This window comes from Sphaerodactylus townsendi, linkage group LG07 (genome assembly GCF_021028975.2).
Source record: "Sphaerodactylus townsendi isolate TG3544 linkage group LG07, MPM_Stown_v2.3, whole genome shotgun sequence".
In the NCBI taxonomy this organism is placed as follows: Eukaryota; Metazoa; Chordata; class Lepidosauria; order Squamata; family Sphaerodactylidae; genus Sphaerodactylus; species Sphaerodactylus townsendi.
Window position 1 is genome coordinate 39,055,868 of NC_059431.1, and position 16,662 is coordinate 39,072,529.

At 43.0% G+C, this 16,662-nt stretch overlaps 1 protein-coding gene across 3 annotated transcripts in view; it reads left to right on the top strand.

The window, feature by feature from the left end:
- RASGRF2 (Ras protein specific guanine nucleotide releasing factor 2) overlaps positions 1–16,662 on the top strand; it is a 116,470-nt gene that overhangs the window by 22,838 nt on the left and 76,970 nt on the right. For all 3 annotated transcript variants that reach the window (XM_048503312.1, XM_048503311.1, XM_048503313.1), the window contains exons 2-4: positions 5,544–5,650; positions 9,546–9,693; positions 14,299–14,388. In XM_048503312.1, the coding sequence (XP_048359269.1) occupies positions 5,544–5,650; positions 9,546–9,693; positions 14,299–14,388 (345 nt within the window). The remainder of the gene's footprint in view (positions 1–5,543; positions 5,651–9,545; positions 9,694–14,298; positions 14,389–16,662) is intronic.

A 16,662-nucleotide genomic window follows, 5' to 3' on the forward strand; every position in this document is an offset into this window, starting at 1 on the left:
GTCCCTATCTGATTAGAGGACAAACATACTTATGAAATAGGTTCCTAGCAGTGTTTTGTGCTGTTGGTGGTATAAGAGTCAAGCAGGAGAGTCCAAATATGACTCAAAAAATGTTCTCATCTAGTTTGTAGAAGACCATTGCTTTCAGATCCTGCAGGTGAGCTCCCAAAGGCACCTGGTAGGCCACTGCGAGTAGCAGAGAGTTGGACTAGATGGACTCTGGTCTGATCCAGCTGGCTTGTTCTTATGTTCTTATGTTCTTGTACCTTAGATATAAGGTTTTCTCTGGAAGCTGTACTAAGAGCAGCCAGATCCCTTCTAGTGTTGGTCACTACTTGGGTTCAGCAGTATCAGTTCCTAAGGAAGTCTTTTACAGAAAAAGAGCAAACTGAAGGATAACACATAGGAATGCCCCTGACCTCAGGATTCAGCAGATGTGATTGCTGCAATTTTTTTCTGACTGGTATCTTTCAGTCTCTATCAGTGGTTCTTCTTTTCTTGGTCTCAGCAAGTGAAGATGTTGTACTGGGTATTCTTAGAATGTTACCATAATACCGATTTTTGAAAGAACTTCTCAGCTTTCAAAAATCGGTATTATAGTAACATTCAACTCAGTTCAAATAAGATAAATATTTAAGATCTCTTACTATATAATTGAACACCGGTGGACATTGTCTACTTGGATTTCCAAAAGGCTTTTGACAAAGTTCCTCACCAGAGTCTGTTGAGAAAACTCAGCAATGAAGGAATAAGAGGGGGAGTCCTCCTATGGATTAAAAACTGGTTGAGAAACAGGAAACAAAGAGTGGGTGTAAATGGGAAGTTCTCACAATGGAGAGATGTCGGAAGTGGTGTCCCCCAAAGATCCGTTTTGGGACCAGTGCTCTTTAACCTATTCATAAATGACCTGGAAGTAGGGGTGGGTAGCGTGGTGGCCAAGTTTGCAGATGATACCAAATTATGTAGGGTGGTGAGAACCACAAAGGATTGCAAAAGAGCTCCAAGTGGACCTTGATAAATTAGGTGAGTGGGCTCAGAAATGGCAAATGCAGTTCAATGTAGCAAAATGTAAAGTGATGCACATAGAGGCAAAAAATCCAAACTTCACATACACGCTACAGGGGTCAGTGCTATCAGTCACAGACCAGGAAAGGGATTTGGGCGTCTTAGTGGATAGTTCCATGGGAATGTCAACTCAATGCATGGCAGCTGTGAAAAAGGCAAACTCTATGCTGGGGATCATTAGAAAAGGAATTGAGAATAAAACTGCAAAGATTGTCATGCCCTTATATAAAGCAGTGGTGCGACCGCACTTGGAGTACTGTGTCCAGTTCTGGTCACCGCATCTCAAAAAGGATATTGAGGAGATAGAAAAAGTGCAGAGAAGGGCAACAAGGATGATTGAGGGACTGGAGCACCTTCCCTATGAGGAGAGGCGGCAGCGTTTGGGACTCTTTAGTTTGGAGAGGAGGCGGCTGAGGGGGGATATGATTGAAGTCTACAAAATTATGCATGGGGTAGAAAATGTTGACAGAGAGAAATTTTTCTCTCTTTCTCACAATACTAGAACCAGGGGGCATTCATTGAAAATGCTGGGGGGAAGAATTAGGACTAATAACAGGAAACACTTCTTCACGCAACGTGTGATTGGTGTTTGGAATATGCTGCCACAGGAGGTGGTGATGGCCACTAACCTGGATAGCTTTAAAAGGGGCTTGGACAGATTTATGGAGGAGAAGTCGATTTATGGCTACCAATCTTGATCCTCTTTGATCTGAGATTGCAAATGCCTTAACAGACCAGGTGATCGGGAGCAACAGCCGCAGAAGGCCATTGCGTTCTCATCCTACATGTGAGCTCCCAAAGGCACCTGGTGGGCCACTGCGAGTAGCAGAGAGCTGGACTAGATGGACTTTGGTCTGATCCAGCTGGCTTGTTCTTATGTTCTTATGTTCTTATGTTACCAATGCCATTTCTCATGTGTAGAGGGGCTGATGAGACTCCCAAACTCCTCCTCACTCAGCTGGTAACATTTCTTAAGGCTCTGGGGTCCTCACATGGCTGTTTTACTCCTTGCCTGAGCCAACTCTTGAGTAAGCCAGCAGTGAGCCCAGCACCAGTGGCCAGGACTGAACAGCATAGGCAAAGCTACAATGGGGGGAAGGGTGGGGGCACCGCACCCTGGACACATGCCATTGTGGTCATGTGGGGAGTGGAAAATCCCCCCTTGCCCGCCCCCTTGCCCCCCTGCCCCCCCCCCACTTAGCTTAGTTCAGCCTGAAAAAGTTCAGGCTGGAAAAGCACCCTGGTGGGAACTACACTTCTCAGGAGACCTTGTGAGCCCCAAGGTCTCCTGGGAAGAGTAGTTCCCACCAAGGCTTTTTTCAGCCTGTACTGAACTGTACTGTACAAAGCTTTTCAGGCTAAACTAAGGTAAATGCAGCGGGGTGTGAGGGGACACAGGGTGCTGTGAGGGGACACAGAGGGTGGGACCAGGTGCCATTTTGCTCTGGGTGAAAAAGAGAGCTGCAATAAGTGGACAATCAGAGAAAGCTGGGGTGGGGGTGGGGGTAGAAAGCTGAGGCAGTGAGGCAAATTGTTGGGATTTGCAAGTGTCTGTCACAATTCAGACATAAAGGGGTTAACTATGTGCATGCTAATTAGTTACTGAGGTCAGAGCTTTATGACCAGTTCATTGATTAAGCTATTGGTCAGGTAACCCCAGCATTGCTTATGTGGGACAAGTCACGTAGGTCAGGGGTTATAAAGTTAACTCTGTTTCTTTGTCTCACACACATTTGGACCAAGATGTTCTGTGTCACAACAAGATCACCTTAAGAGGTGAATCTCTGCCTTGCTAGATAGGCACTATGTGGGATCACGTGGTCCTAAGCAACGTAACCAAGTTAGTGTTAGAATAGAAAGTTGTTCTTTGTTTTTCTTCCATGTAAATCCTTTCCCTTATTAGTAAGCAAACTCTTTTATATAATTACAGCAACTGTCTCATGCTCTCTTATTCCGCACTCTGCTATTATCAAGTTAAATAATCAACACAAATAGACAGAGAAAGAGGGCAGAAAGTTTAAAACAGAACTAGGGTAGTGGGGCAGAAAGAAAGAGATGGGTAGCGGGCCAGAAAGACTGTTGGGTTAGTGGGGCACAAATAGAGAAAATTAAGATTTATAATAAAACTTACAGTAATGTCATCAGATGGACTGTATTTCTGCCCTGAATCTCCATTGGGTATGATATGAGAATTAAATCGTTCTGATAAAGAGATGCAAGAGAATTATCTTCCCTTACAGAAGGCAGCCTGTGATGTCTCTATGTGAATTTTTTTTAAATAAAACACTTGTTATATACACTGGCAGCACCATCCAAAGAGCAGTGGGAGGCTGCACTTCAGCCAGAGATGGTGAGTGGTAGCACAATCTCGCTACCTCAAAAGAGGACTGCAGTGCCACAATGAGCAATCAAAAAACAACCCCTCCAGCCTATTTGACAGTGGCATATGCACCACCAGTTTTGCAAGTGCAAAGTAACACTGGCATAAAGGAGCTGTTCTGGGCTCAAAGGGAAGCCAAGTCAGTCCCACCCTGGGAATGCCTCTGAAATGCCATCATTTAAATAAATAAATTAAACAAATAAATTAGTTTTAGGTCTGTTAAACACGTAACTTTATTTAACAAAATTATGCAGACTGCAGAAATATGAAAACATGGCATGGATGATGGCATTTTGTGCCCTAAACTCTTAATATTGTTGACCCCTACAGTCCCAGAACCACCCAGGGCACCCCCTCCCCAGGTTCTAAGGAGCCCTTCCTATGGCCTCAGACAGGGTGTCTGGGTGCAACTGTGCTTCAGGGCCAGGCTTCTTCCTATGAGCTGCCTTGCTCCGTGGGATGTCTGCCTCACCCTGCTGCCTTGTGCACCCGTGGATCATAGGTAGGTCTTTCTCTTGGGACTTCCCCTGGGCCTTCTGGGCCCTATCCTGGTTGGGGTGGGTCCACAGACAATATTGCAAATTAGACTATACCATCATACTTTTGGAACCATGTCATAGGAGGGGATGATGCAGTATAGAATAATTTCTTGGAAGATACAGAATAATTGTTATGATACCTTTCTTGGAAGGTTTAGAATAATTGTTATGATTTTGCTCCACATAGATATTTGAATGACTCACATAGTTCTTAAACAATTGGAACCCACTATTGAAATTATTAGGACATCCTTACAAATGAGTTTTCCAATGTAGATATTGACCTTGATACACTTGTCTGCATATGAGCATCCTGTTTTGTTCCCTAAATGAAGCCTAAGTAATAGTGTATACTCTCACTTCCAGCAGAATCTGGAGCAAGCATTTTCCTGTGATATGCCACCATACCAGAGACCTGCTTGTGATGGCTATTGTTGCGTGGCATTTTACCCAAAAGAGCTTGCCTGAATCCTATCTTGCACATCTTGGATAGGGAATACAATTAATTTGATTTTCTCAGCAAAGATCTTAATGCCTCAGAGGTGCTGGCAGCATGAGTACCAAAGAGTTATTGGTCAATTCCCCATGGGGAAAATATCCTGGAATTGGACCAGGACCATAAAATACTAGTACCTTTTTATCCGATCTGTCCCTATCCACCACTACCGAGATCTCAAGTTGAAATTGGGATCAAACGTCCACCTCCTTTCCACGAGCCTGGGATCAGCTTGGCGGCTCTTTTGTTGCTAGTTCTCTGATTGGTTGTTGCTTTGGGGTGGGAATGTGAACGAATGTTCCCTTTTTAAAGTTTTTGTTTGTCACGGCTATGTAGCTACGTCGTCACAAAGCATAGAGCTTTGTGGTCAAGAATAGCACACAAAAAAGGCGCGTTCCTGTTTTTTCCTTTGCATGGTCATTACTTTGTATCCAAGAAGAAAATGTAAAAAAAGGTGCATTCCTGCCCACCCTGAGTTACCCATTCTGAGAATGCCCAGGCCATTGTGTGCTGTGATTGGCTGACAGCTTGAACAGAGACTCAGGGCAGGAAAAATAATCCAGGATAATGGTGGACAATTCCCCATGATACCAGCCTCATCCCGGGATCATCAGAAAAGATCCTCCTTCCTGGTGATTTTAGAAAATCCCGACATGAGGAGGATATTGCAGGGCTGGAACAGAGCCAGATTTGGCCCGGGAGCCGTGGGGAGTCCCTCCTTGGACCGGGATTCTACCATGAGTATCCCTGAATATTTCCCCCATGTGGAATTGACCATTGATGCTGGGAATTGGTCACATGTGAATTGTTCCCCAAACAGACTGTAGTGTTAAGTACTTCTTAGATGTTTATGTATCTCATAATTGTAGAATAGCATTAAATTACAGAAATGTTATAGACATGAGTTTAATCTTCAGTTCAGCAATTCATACCAAGTAAATCCTTAGCCAGAGTTTATATGCATGCTTGGAATTAATTGTATTTAGTGATATAATGAACATTTGTAGTTCATTATTCTTTTATATACTGATATATACAACTCTATTTCTTTTCCAATTTACAGACATATTTTACTGTCCTGTTTGGCCATGAAGGGCAGAAGCCACTTGAGCTCCGTTGTGAGGAGGAAGTCGATGGAGACGAGTGGGTAGAGGCTATTCACCAAGCTAGGTATGAAATACCCAGTGATATTTATTGTCCAACTAACCTGTCTTTGGTTTTACTGAGCAGAAATGTCCTTCCTTCCCGTGTCCTTAGTTTGGCCTCAGTCTAGGGAAGGTGGAGCTACTGGAAAAACTAAGCAGCAATATCAGTACCCCCATCGGTATGTGTGTATATGTATTAGAGAGAAGAGAGAGCACTCTAACAGTCTTCAAGGTAGCCAGATAATTCCCACCACAATTTATCAATAAGGCTCCAAAACTCTCTTTCCTGCTGGCTCTTTTGTATTATAATCACACTAAAATCTGACACATCTTCAGTCCAGCAGTTTTTTGTCCTGTTCTCAGTCAAATCTGATTTACTGCTGACGTAGCCAGCTATTTTTGAACAGTGAGGCTGCCTCCTCTTCTGGCTATCTGCTGACATAGGCTGCAATCCTGAGACCACACTGAATAGAATGGAATAGACCTGCTTAGCATTGCTCCCATATTCTCCCAGGTGGGTCTTATCCTTGAATTTCCTATACAAACATTTATTTGGCTTCAATGCTATACTAGGTTGTATACCTAGTATATGGTGTGATTGTTATCTTAAGGGTTTACAACCCAAGTAGGATGATCAAGCCACAGGAGAAACCTAATGACATAATAAAGAAACAGCGACAATACTGGTGATTGATTGGTGGCTGAAGCACATCACAGATTAATGTGCTTTGTGGTGGTGCCTATTTGCATGACACCCAACAAGTTCTGGCTTACTGTTCAGGTGTGTCTTCCATTAACATACTGATATAATTGCTGGTCACTCTCTCTGCCTTTCCAATAACACTGGAACAATAAGATAATGTGAGAGCCACTACTGACAGTAACAATAAACTAATTTTACTCCCCCTGCCCCCTGTCCCAGGATGCAATGTAAATTGAAGTAGAAGATGCTAAAGAACCTTTATGGACATTTATTATTAATATTATATCTTTAAAACACGTTGATTGAAAAAAGCATTGTATAATAAATGTCAAGCCATCCTCACCCAGCAGGGGCGTAACGAGGCAGCCCTGGGCAAACTGTAGCCCTGGGCAAAACCTGAGTTGGATGCCCCCCCCCCAATGGGCGGCCACTCCACCACGACCAATTTTTTTTGCACCAGGACATTGGTGCCTGCAGGGGGTGCCTTTTTAGACATATCAGCGCCATAATTTCAGCATATCATCAGGAGACTGTCCTTATACTACTCCCCAGGTTTGGTGAGGTTTGGTTCAAGGAGTCCAAAGTTATGGACTCCCAAAGGGGGTGCCCATCCCCCATTGTTTCAAATGGGAGCTAATAGAAGATGGGGGCTACAGTTTTGAGGGTCCATAACTTTAACCTCCCTGAACCAAACTGCACCAAACCTGGGGGGTATCATCAGGGCAGTCTCATGATGAGACCCTGAAAGTTTTGAGACTGTGCCTTCAGAAATGTCCCCCCCCCAGCCAGCAACCCCCATTGACAGCAATACAGAAAACTCAATGCGGAACAAAGATTGGGCAAATTTCTGGGATGTTCCTGCAAGGGGTGCATTCTTGGATGTATCAGCACCAAAATTTCAGGGTATCATTTGGAAACTGTCCTTATGGTACCCCAAATTTTGGTGCAGTTTGGTTTAGGGGGTCCAAAGTTATGGACCCTCAAAGGGGGTGCCCCATCCCCCATTCTTTGCTAAGGAGATGGGGGCTACCCTTTGAGGGTCCATAACTTTGGATCCCCTGAACCAAACTGCACCAAACTTGGGGGGTGCCATCATCTCCAGATGATACCCTGAAATTTTGGGGCTGATACATCCAAAAATACACCCCCTACAGGAACATTCTAGAAATTTGCCCAAGAATCTTTGTTCTTCATTGAGTTTTCTGCATTGCTGTCAATGGGGGTTGCAGGCTGGGGGGGCACATTTCTAAAGGCACAGTCTCAAAACTTTCAGGGTCTCATCAGGAGACTGCCCTAATGATACCCCCCAGGTTTGGTGCAGTTTGGTTCAGGGGGGCCAAAGTTATGGACCCTCAACACTGTAGCCCCCATCTCCTATTAGCTCCCATTGGAAACAATGGGGGATAGGGGCACCCCCTTTGGGAGTCCATAACTTTGGACTCCCTGAACCAAACCTCACCAAACATGGGGGGTAGCATAAGGACAGTCTCCTGATGATATGCTGAAATGTTGGTGCCTCTAGCCAAAACACTGCACCCCCTGCAGGGCAAAAATGGAAAACCACTAAAATACCCAAAAATGAACCCAGCATTTTGATGCCCCCCACAAGGTGATGCCCTGGGCAGCTGCCCACCTTGCCCAATGGGCATTACGCCAGTGCCTAATCTTCAAACAGGAGAAAATGATTTTGCGAACTCTCTTCAGTTATTCAATGTACTGGAATCCACCAGACCACAGCCACACACCCTGGAAAATCCACCAGAACCAGTCTCTTCAGTTAGTTTTAATTTGTGATTGTGTTGGAAAAGTTACAAGGCTATTCCCAGTCTCTCGCCACCTCCCATTAGAAGATGGATGCAATGGTATTGTAATGAATACTATATTCAAGGCTTTTAAATTAATAGAAATAAGTTCATATCATTTATTTAAAAATTGATAGAGAAATCAAGAGAATTCTTTAATTATGTACTTGATCCTGAATTTTCCATACTAGAGCTGTTCCTCTCAGGCAACCTAAACTGACAAAAATTAGAAAATTTGCAAGTTGTAAAACAGGCTAAATAGGAATACAATATTTGTATGCAAGATTACATTGCTTAGTCTCACAGTTTCCATGTAAATCTTGCCCTGCAGTTAAGTAGAACATTTCAGTACCAGTTCCACTAAATCACTCATAGGGAAGTAATAATTAAGATTCATTTTGCTGAAAAAAATGGCAAAAAACTCAAGATGAATGAAGATTCATAATACCCTGGCTATGTTCTAGAGACAGTGTAGTGTAGTGGTTAAGAACAATGGACTCTAATCTGGAGAACCGAATTTAATTCCTCACTCTTCCATATGAGCAGCAGATTCTTGTCTGGTGAACTGGATTTATTATTTCCCCACTGTACACATGAAGTCTGCTGGGTGACCCTGGGCTAGTCACAGTTCTTCAGAACTCTCCCAGCACCACCTGCCTCACAAGATATCTGTTGTGGGGAAAGGAAGGGAATGGATTTGTAAGCCACTTTGAGACTCCTTACAGTTGAGAAAAGCGAGGTAAAAAATCCAAACTCTTCTTCTTCTCTTCTAAGGGTTATCCTACTATTTTCTTCAAGATGGATGCATAGAGATAGTAGTCAACAAATAGTTGTTGGGTTTAGTAACTAAGTATGATTTTTCTATTAGCCATCTGTAAAATATCCCATTGCAGGATACAGAAAATCAAAGCTCGAACAGGGGAGGGGCCAGTCTGAAGAGAAGGGAGGGTGACTTGGAGGCTAGTTCAGGAGGGATGGTGGGAATTCAAGCTCTAGGCTGGAGAGGATGCAGTGGTACCAGGACGAACTTGATGCCAGAGCAATTAGCCATTGATTACAATTGTAGTCTCTGATATTATAACTCTTCCTTAGTTTCTGTCGTTGGACTTTGTATGCAAGGAGCTGTGGAAGTCAAAAGCCACATGAAAGGTGGAGATGTGGAATAAAAAGTATAAATATATTATTTTTTAAAGTGGGAAATCTGACTGTAACATACACACTGTCAATTACTACATTCTTTAGTTATACTGAATATTTAAGTTGTCATTGCTAGTGCAACTTTTCCTAAAATAAATATTATGATAATTTTAACATAGTTTTAATTTTATTATTTCTTCAGATTAAATATAGTCTCTTTTTGCATAATTTGGTACTGATGTCCTTACCAAATGAAACATTCTTTTTTCTTTTTGCAGCTACTCGGATATTCTGATTGAGAGGGAAGTATTAATGCAAAAATATATTCATCTAGTTCAGATTGTAGAGACTGAAAAGATTTCGGCCAATCAGCTAAGACATCAGCTAGAAGACCAAGACACAGAAATTGAAAGGCTTAAATCAGAGGTGTGTTCCAAAATAATATGTATTTTATTGCTTCTTTTGTTCTGCACTATGAGAATTGTCTGATCTGGTTTTTAAGGTATTTTAACATTAAACATCCAGACTCCCATTAATTACAGTGAAACTAGACTGATCATAATAACAAATGAAATGTATTGACTAATAATTATTCTGGATTTCATTATTGAGGAAATGTTTGGATATTTTATTTAGCCCTTTCTTATTATTTATATTGTCGAATGTGGTAATATGTCATTCATATTCATCACTTCTGTAGGACCCCATGTTAGAACTACTTGTATAAAGGTCAACCACAGAGACTTGACTCCGAAAGCTTTTCAGCATTTTCTATAATGTGAGGAGTGCTTTCCACTCTGAACCAGGCACCATCCCTTTCCTGCCAAAACCAGGAATGCTGATTTCCTCCATTCTTTCTTTACTGTTGTTGGGGAAGGATCTTTGTTCACTTTGCTTTCTACACAGTTTGTTGAGAACTTCATTTTTTTTCTAACATCTATCAATAGTTCCTGGGTGCAGGGTATCAGGGCTTCTCTTCTCCTTCAAAATGAGAAGGCTTCCCATTTAAAGGCAGCTGTCACAGGTTGGCTGCCAAGGAAGCTAAGGAAGCAGGTTGTAGCTAGCAAACAAGGACAGAGTACTGGCCACGACACCAGGACTCTGGAAAAAAGGTATGTACATCCTGTATAGTGTCAGTTCCATTATCAGATCCATCTGCTTATTCTGCCAGTAGAGTGGCCCTTCTTCCAAAGAATGTGTTGAAACCACTCCAAAAGAAAGCTAGGGCCAAGTCTACACACAAATCTAAAGGCTCTTCATTACCACTGACTTTGCCCTTGATGTTAGTTCTGATGGTGGGGCTGGATGTGAGGTTTCTCTGCTTTGATGGTGTTTGCTAGGATTCAACTGTTCTGTCATTTGTCTGAGGAAAGCCTCCTCAGGCCTCAGAATGGGAGGGGAATGGGGTTTACCTGCTTCCTCCTCCTTCCCGTTGTGCATCACTTGGGCTAACCAACAGCTTCCTCCCTGATGTGTTCACGGAGCCTCCATTTAAAGGTGGTTATCCTCCCCTGTCCTGTGCAGTGCTTGCTTCCCAACACTTCCTGGCTGCAGTGTGATCTCTCTTGCCCAAGGATGTCTAGCTGTCAATCTTTCTGCATCCCCATTGGCTGCCAGGATGAGTATGAGATCCTGACACTGGACACTGGAACTGCTGTTTGTGGACAGGAGGCTGCAACCTCCTTGGAATTTATTGCACTATTCAGGGGCTTTTGACAGCCCAGTTACTGTCTGAATTGGAACTTGATGTTGTTCTGCGGAGCTCTCCATCTCCTTGACCTCAGAAGTGTCATTCTTCACAACAGCACTTAGTTCTGTTTCCTGAGTCTGCAGCAGCAGCACCTCCTTTCATCTGGGGTCCACCATAAACACATTGTACCTTTATGCTTCATACAACTTCATTGTACCTTTATGCTTCATAGCACCAGGTTCCAGTCTTTTCCCTCTTCATATCTACAGGGCAGGTTCAGTAAGACCCCGCTGCTTGTGCCCAAGTAGAACTAATCAGATTGAGGCTTTAGTACACTGTCTAATGTATTGCCTACTTTATGCTGATTTTGTTCTAAGTTGAGCTCAATTCTCCCAAGCCCTCTGGGCTCAGAAGAGGATTGGATCCAATTTTTGTTGGCTGCTGTTTTTCCTTTTGTTACTTATCCTGTTGCCTCCTTCATTTTCTTATCAGTTAATATTAGGAAGAAAATGTAGGTATTTATCTGTGATGCATTAATCCAGGCTGTTTTGTTTAATCATTTTTGTAATGATTGTCTTTTATTTTTAAACTTTTATAGTATGGAAAAATTTGATTTTATTTTAATCTGTATTGTGTCTATTTTTGTTATGGCCAGCGGCTAAAACAATAAAGTGATTCATTCATTTTCCTCTTTTTCCCCATTTTCCCTCCTGTAGTTAAACTGCAGGAGTAGGTTACTCAGCTCTTAAGTAACGGGTCTATTCAATCATTTCCCGCTGGACACGCTAATGAAGGGGATTTACTCTCATTATTTTTGGTGGACAAAAAAGAGGGAGGAAAGAGGCCAATTGCAGACCTGAGAAATTAGAGTAAATGTTTAACAGTTTCTGAGTTTTGTATGGTTACATTCCTTGAGGTGGTTACCTTGTTCAAAATAAGCAGTTGGTTTGCAATTTTAGATTTCCAAGATGCTTGTTTCCACATCTCTTTTAATCATCACAGCAGGAAATATTTAAGATTCCAGTGTGGACCTGCCAATTACTAGTATGCCAGTACACATTTGGCCTTGCTACAGCTCTTAGAGTTTTTACAAAGTGAATGTCTGTGGTGGTTGCTTGCCTGTGTTTGCAGGGTTGCAGTGCTTATCCCTATCTGGATAATTATCACCTGGTTGCACCATCTGCTACTGCTTTATTGTATATGGTTCAAAAACTGGATTTGTTCATAAATTGGAATATACCCAATTACATCCTATCCAATTTATTCAATTTATAGGAGTAATTTTCGATTCCTTGATGGCTCATGCATTCCTCCCTGTAGATAGGGCACACCCTATATGCTGCCTGATTAAGTCTTTTTCTCCAGCAAACATTCCAGCCTGCCTTAAATATTCAAAGGATTTTAAGTTTTATGGCCTCAACCACAGTTGTCACACCCTATGCTTACTTACATGTGAGACTGCTGCAAAATGTTTTTGACACATTTCTATCTTTTCCAACATACCCAATGGAAATAGGGTTTTTTTGTGCCCTGAAATATTCTCAGGTCTTTGGCTATTACATAGACCCTTATGGTGGGTAAAGTGCCTTACAGTGCAACCCTCCCCTTCACTAAATTTCATGTCTTCCACCCCAATTAGCAGTTTCTTCCCAAGATTGTGTCCAATTTGACCTTCCCAAGGTCTTTTTTCCTGCCAGTCTTTTTTCCTGCACTTACCTCACCATATAAAATTAGAAGAGTGATGCTGTTTTACTTAAAACATACAAAAGAATTCTGCAAAGATCTAAATCTCTTTGTCTGCTGAAGGGGACCTGGGAAGGATTGTTCAATTTCTCTTTAGTCCTTTCTCAATGGGCAGTGTCTGCTATCTAGTGCTCCTAAGCTGTGGCTCAGATACCTTGTTCACTCCCAGACACTGCACACTCCCCCAGGGTTCTGGCATCATCTGCTGCTCTCCTCAGTAGTATGACTTTGTGAGCAGCAGTGGCATAGTGGTTAAGAGCAGGTGCACTCTAATCTGGAGAACCAGGTTTGATTCCCCGCTGTGCCACTTGAGCTGTGGAGACTTATTTGGGGAACTAGATTAGCCTGTGCACTCCAACACATGCCTGCTGGGTGACCTTGGGCTAGTCACAGCTCTTTAGAGCTCTCTCAGCCCCACCCACCTCACAGGGTGTTTGTTGTGGTGGGGCGGGGGAGGGAAAGGAGATTGTAATCCCCTTTGACTCTGCTTACAGCAGAGAAAGGGGTGGGGGGTATAAATCCAAACTCTTCTTTTCTTCTTCTTCTGATATCTGTAAAGCTATTTCTATGTTCACCAGACATTACTTTGTGGATGTAAATTTAAGACGTGAGTAAGTTGTTGGCAAAACTGTTCTACAGAGTCTCTTCAATTAAAGGGCTCATCTCTGCCTCCAGGGTAAGTGAGCTTATGATTCTGCACAGAAGCCACAAGGATGGAAGCAGGGTTGCACTTACCTGTGACTACTGTTCATCAGGTGGTCCTCTGTACAGGCCCACATCCCCCTCCTTTCCTTACTGTGGACTCTTTGCTTAGGGCATCTTGTAGTGCTTAATGGTGGTGATGGTAGAACTGACTAAATGTGTGGTCCCTGTCCTTAGTCATTTGCTGCACAGTTCAGAGCAGGGGAATGATAGTTGTACTGTAGAAAGTACTGGAAAGCTTTAGAACTTTCCTCTCTATAGTTGGCCTGGACATGCATGGTCCCAAATGTTTTCCTGGACAGAAGTTTACTTGATGAACAAGTTACCAGTAAATGCAATCCTAATTTTTCCTAGTGCTGTAATACATAGCTTGTGCCCCTCCCCCAAGCAAATACATCCCAAAACAGCTTTGTCATGTGTTTTGCAAAGTGCTGGGCAACCTCCCTGTTGTGTAGTCCCAGACAAACTGGGAAACTAATTAAGACCCTAGTGGTCACTGAGCAGTGTTTGTCTTTGTAGTTGACATTTGAAGACCTATCCTAGAGTCCTTCTCAATGTCATTAAGATATTGAATTGAATATGAAACTGCTTTATACTGAGCCAGACAATTGGTCAATAAAGGTCAGTATTATCCACTCTGGCAGTCATAGGCTCTCCAGGGTCTTGAGCAGAGCACTTTACCGATTGTCTGGTTCTTTTCACTGGAGCTTGAACTTGGTTCCTTCCACATTCAGAGCAGATGCTGCCCTACTGAGCCATAGTCTCTCCACCTGAAGGCTGTACTGTAGTCATTCACTGCAGGGTTTAGAAGAATTGTATTTACAACTTTTTTTACTCCAGGGCTTGATATTCTGATATTTTTCTGGAAACCATAACAGTCCCCTTGCTTTTGCTAGATTATAGCTCTGAATAAGACGAAAGAACGAATGCGACCTTATCAAAGCAACCAAGAAGAAGATGATCCTGATATTAAAAAAATTAAAAAGGTAAATTTCTACATGTCCTGCTTCAATACAAGAAATTCAGTTACTCTATCCATATTTTAATCATCTGTATACCTTTTTGCAAGTGAATGCCAATTTGCAAATATCTAAATCTGAGGACTGGACGCACACCAACAGAAAGGAGAATTTTCTCCAAAATTGGGGGATCTCCTAAGTTAATAGAAAAATCTGAAAACTGTAAAAAAAATAATGGCAGTGGGTTTAAACAACCCCAAAACAAAAACATTACCTGCGCACACATAACCAATGCACCTAAAGTCTTTGTCCATGCCTGGAAGATGCATTGGTAAAGGAACTTGAAGGCTGGGGGATAGCAATGACAGAAGGACAGGGAGTCTGGCAGCAATGCTGGGGTGAGGTGGGCGAGCGATAAGGAGGCTGGTAGTTGCAGCAGTCCTGGCAGCCATGGAGGGTCACAGCTTCAGTGACTATAAATGCTGGAGGTAAGGTGGGCATGGCAGAAAGAAAGTCAGCAGCCAGAGCAGGCCTGGCAGCCACAGAGGTCCACCTGACTTCAGTATTGACAGCCATTCTGGCAATCTTGGGAGGAAGGCTGGATAAGTGATGAGGAGACTGGTAACTGCGGAGGGCCATCTGGCTTTGGTGGTGGCTCCTGTCATGGTGACCCAATGGCAAGGAGGCTGGAAGGTGCAGTAGGCATGGCAGCCACATAGGGCTTTGGCCGTAGTAGCTCCAGTGCTGAAGGGGAGAGGCTGACCTGGGAGAAAAGAGGGGGATGTTCCTGTATCCTACATCAATGGAGGAGGTAGGTTCATTGTTCTGTGTGAGTATGTGGGGGGGGGATAGGTAGGGAGATCAGTGATGGTGGGGGCATTGAGTGGAGTACCAAGGTTTGGGTGGTAGGTAGGCAGAGCAGCAAGATGGCAATGAGAGGAATGTTACAGAGAAGTGACTGAGGGTGTCAGAAGCCAGAGGATTAAGCAGTGACCAGTGGGGAAATTTTATCTTGAGTTTCTCATGTGCCCCCACACGTTAATATCTAATTCTCAGCGTGGCTGGGTATACTTTGGGTTTTGATTATGGTTGGAGTCATGAATGGACAAGGCAGATCTTCCCACAAATCTGAAAAAAACAACCAGGTTTGAAGAAAAATCTGAATCTAAAACAAAAAAATGAAGTAGGGTTAACCCTTCCTCCCCCCCAAAAAATCAGAAGGAGCACCTATATTTCTGAGAAATAACTATCCTCTGCAGAGGGAATTGTGGGGGTAGCTAGGCAATCACAACAGTATTTCTAGCCTTCAAGTCTTGGTTTACATTAGTGAAAGGCAGGGAGAGGCTGTTTTTCTTTTGACATTCAAGGGAGGACTCATTGTGGCTAGGCCAGGCCTGGCAGCAACCACTGAATGCCTTAACACTGTGTGACTTGGACAACTCATCTAGGACTGGCTACTCACTACTGTTCAATAGCAACCACCCTACAAAAGCTAGTATGATATTGTGGCTAGAGTTGCAGACCTGAATTGTGCAGATCCAAGTTGAAAGCATCACTCTGCTACTGAAGCTCACTAGATGATTTTTGGCCAGTTACACATTCCCAGGGTATACAGGGAATGTGACATGCCCCCCTACAATTCCTTGTAGGTTCCCCATTTTGCAGGTAGACCCAGCAAGTGGCATCATGCAACTGGACCTGGCCTGGCAGCTGGCACCACACACTGGGCCATAGTTTTCCCAGGGGGAGGCTGCCAGGGGGAGGAAAGGAGGGATAGTTCAGGCAGGGGGTAGGATGGCTGGTAGATGAGAGAAGATAAAACAGCAGGACAGAGCGAGATGCTATGCTGGGTTTCAGGGAAGGGGAAAGAGGAAATGAAACCCCTCCCCGTAAGTCCTTGCAGGTGCCTACTTGTTTATTATAATTCAGTTTTTTAAGCGCCAGCATTTTTAACTTGGCTTGGTATCTATTTCATTTTGAAACTGCAGCATAATCATCTAAAATTTGAAATGTGCTAATGAATGAAGTAGGCAGATTGTTTTTTACTAGCTGTATAGGCGTGAGTAAACTCTTAACTATTTTGAAAAACTGTGTAGACTTCTCTCTTTTAAGATACCAGCAGAATATTGGTTCTATGCATTTAGGACCCAGAACTGCAAAGTCAAACTCTGCCAGAGATGTTAGATTATAAGGATGCACTGTGGGATATTAACTAATCAAAACCCCAAATAAAAGTCCCTGTGTATTACTACAGTTTTATAACTACCGGTAATCCATTTTTTAAAAAATGACTGTTGATAG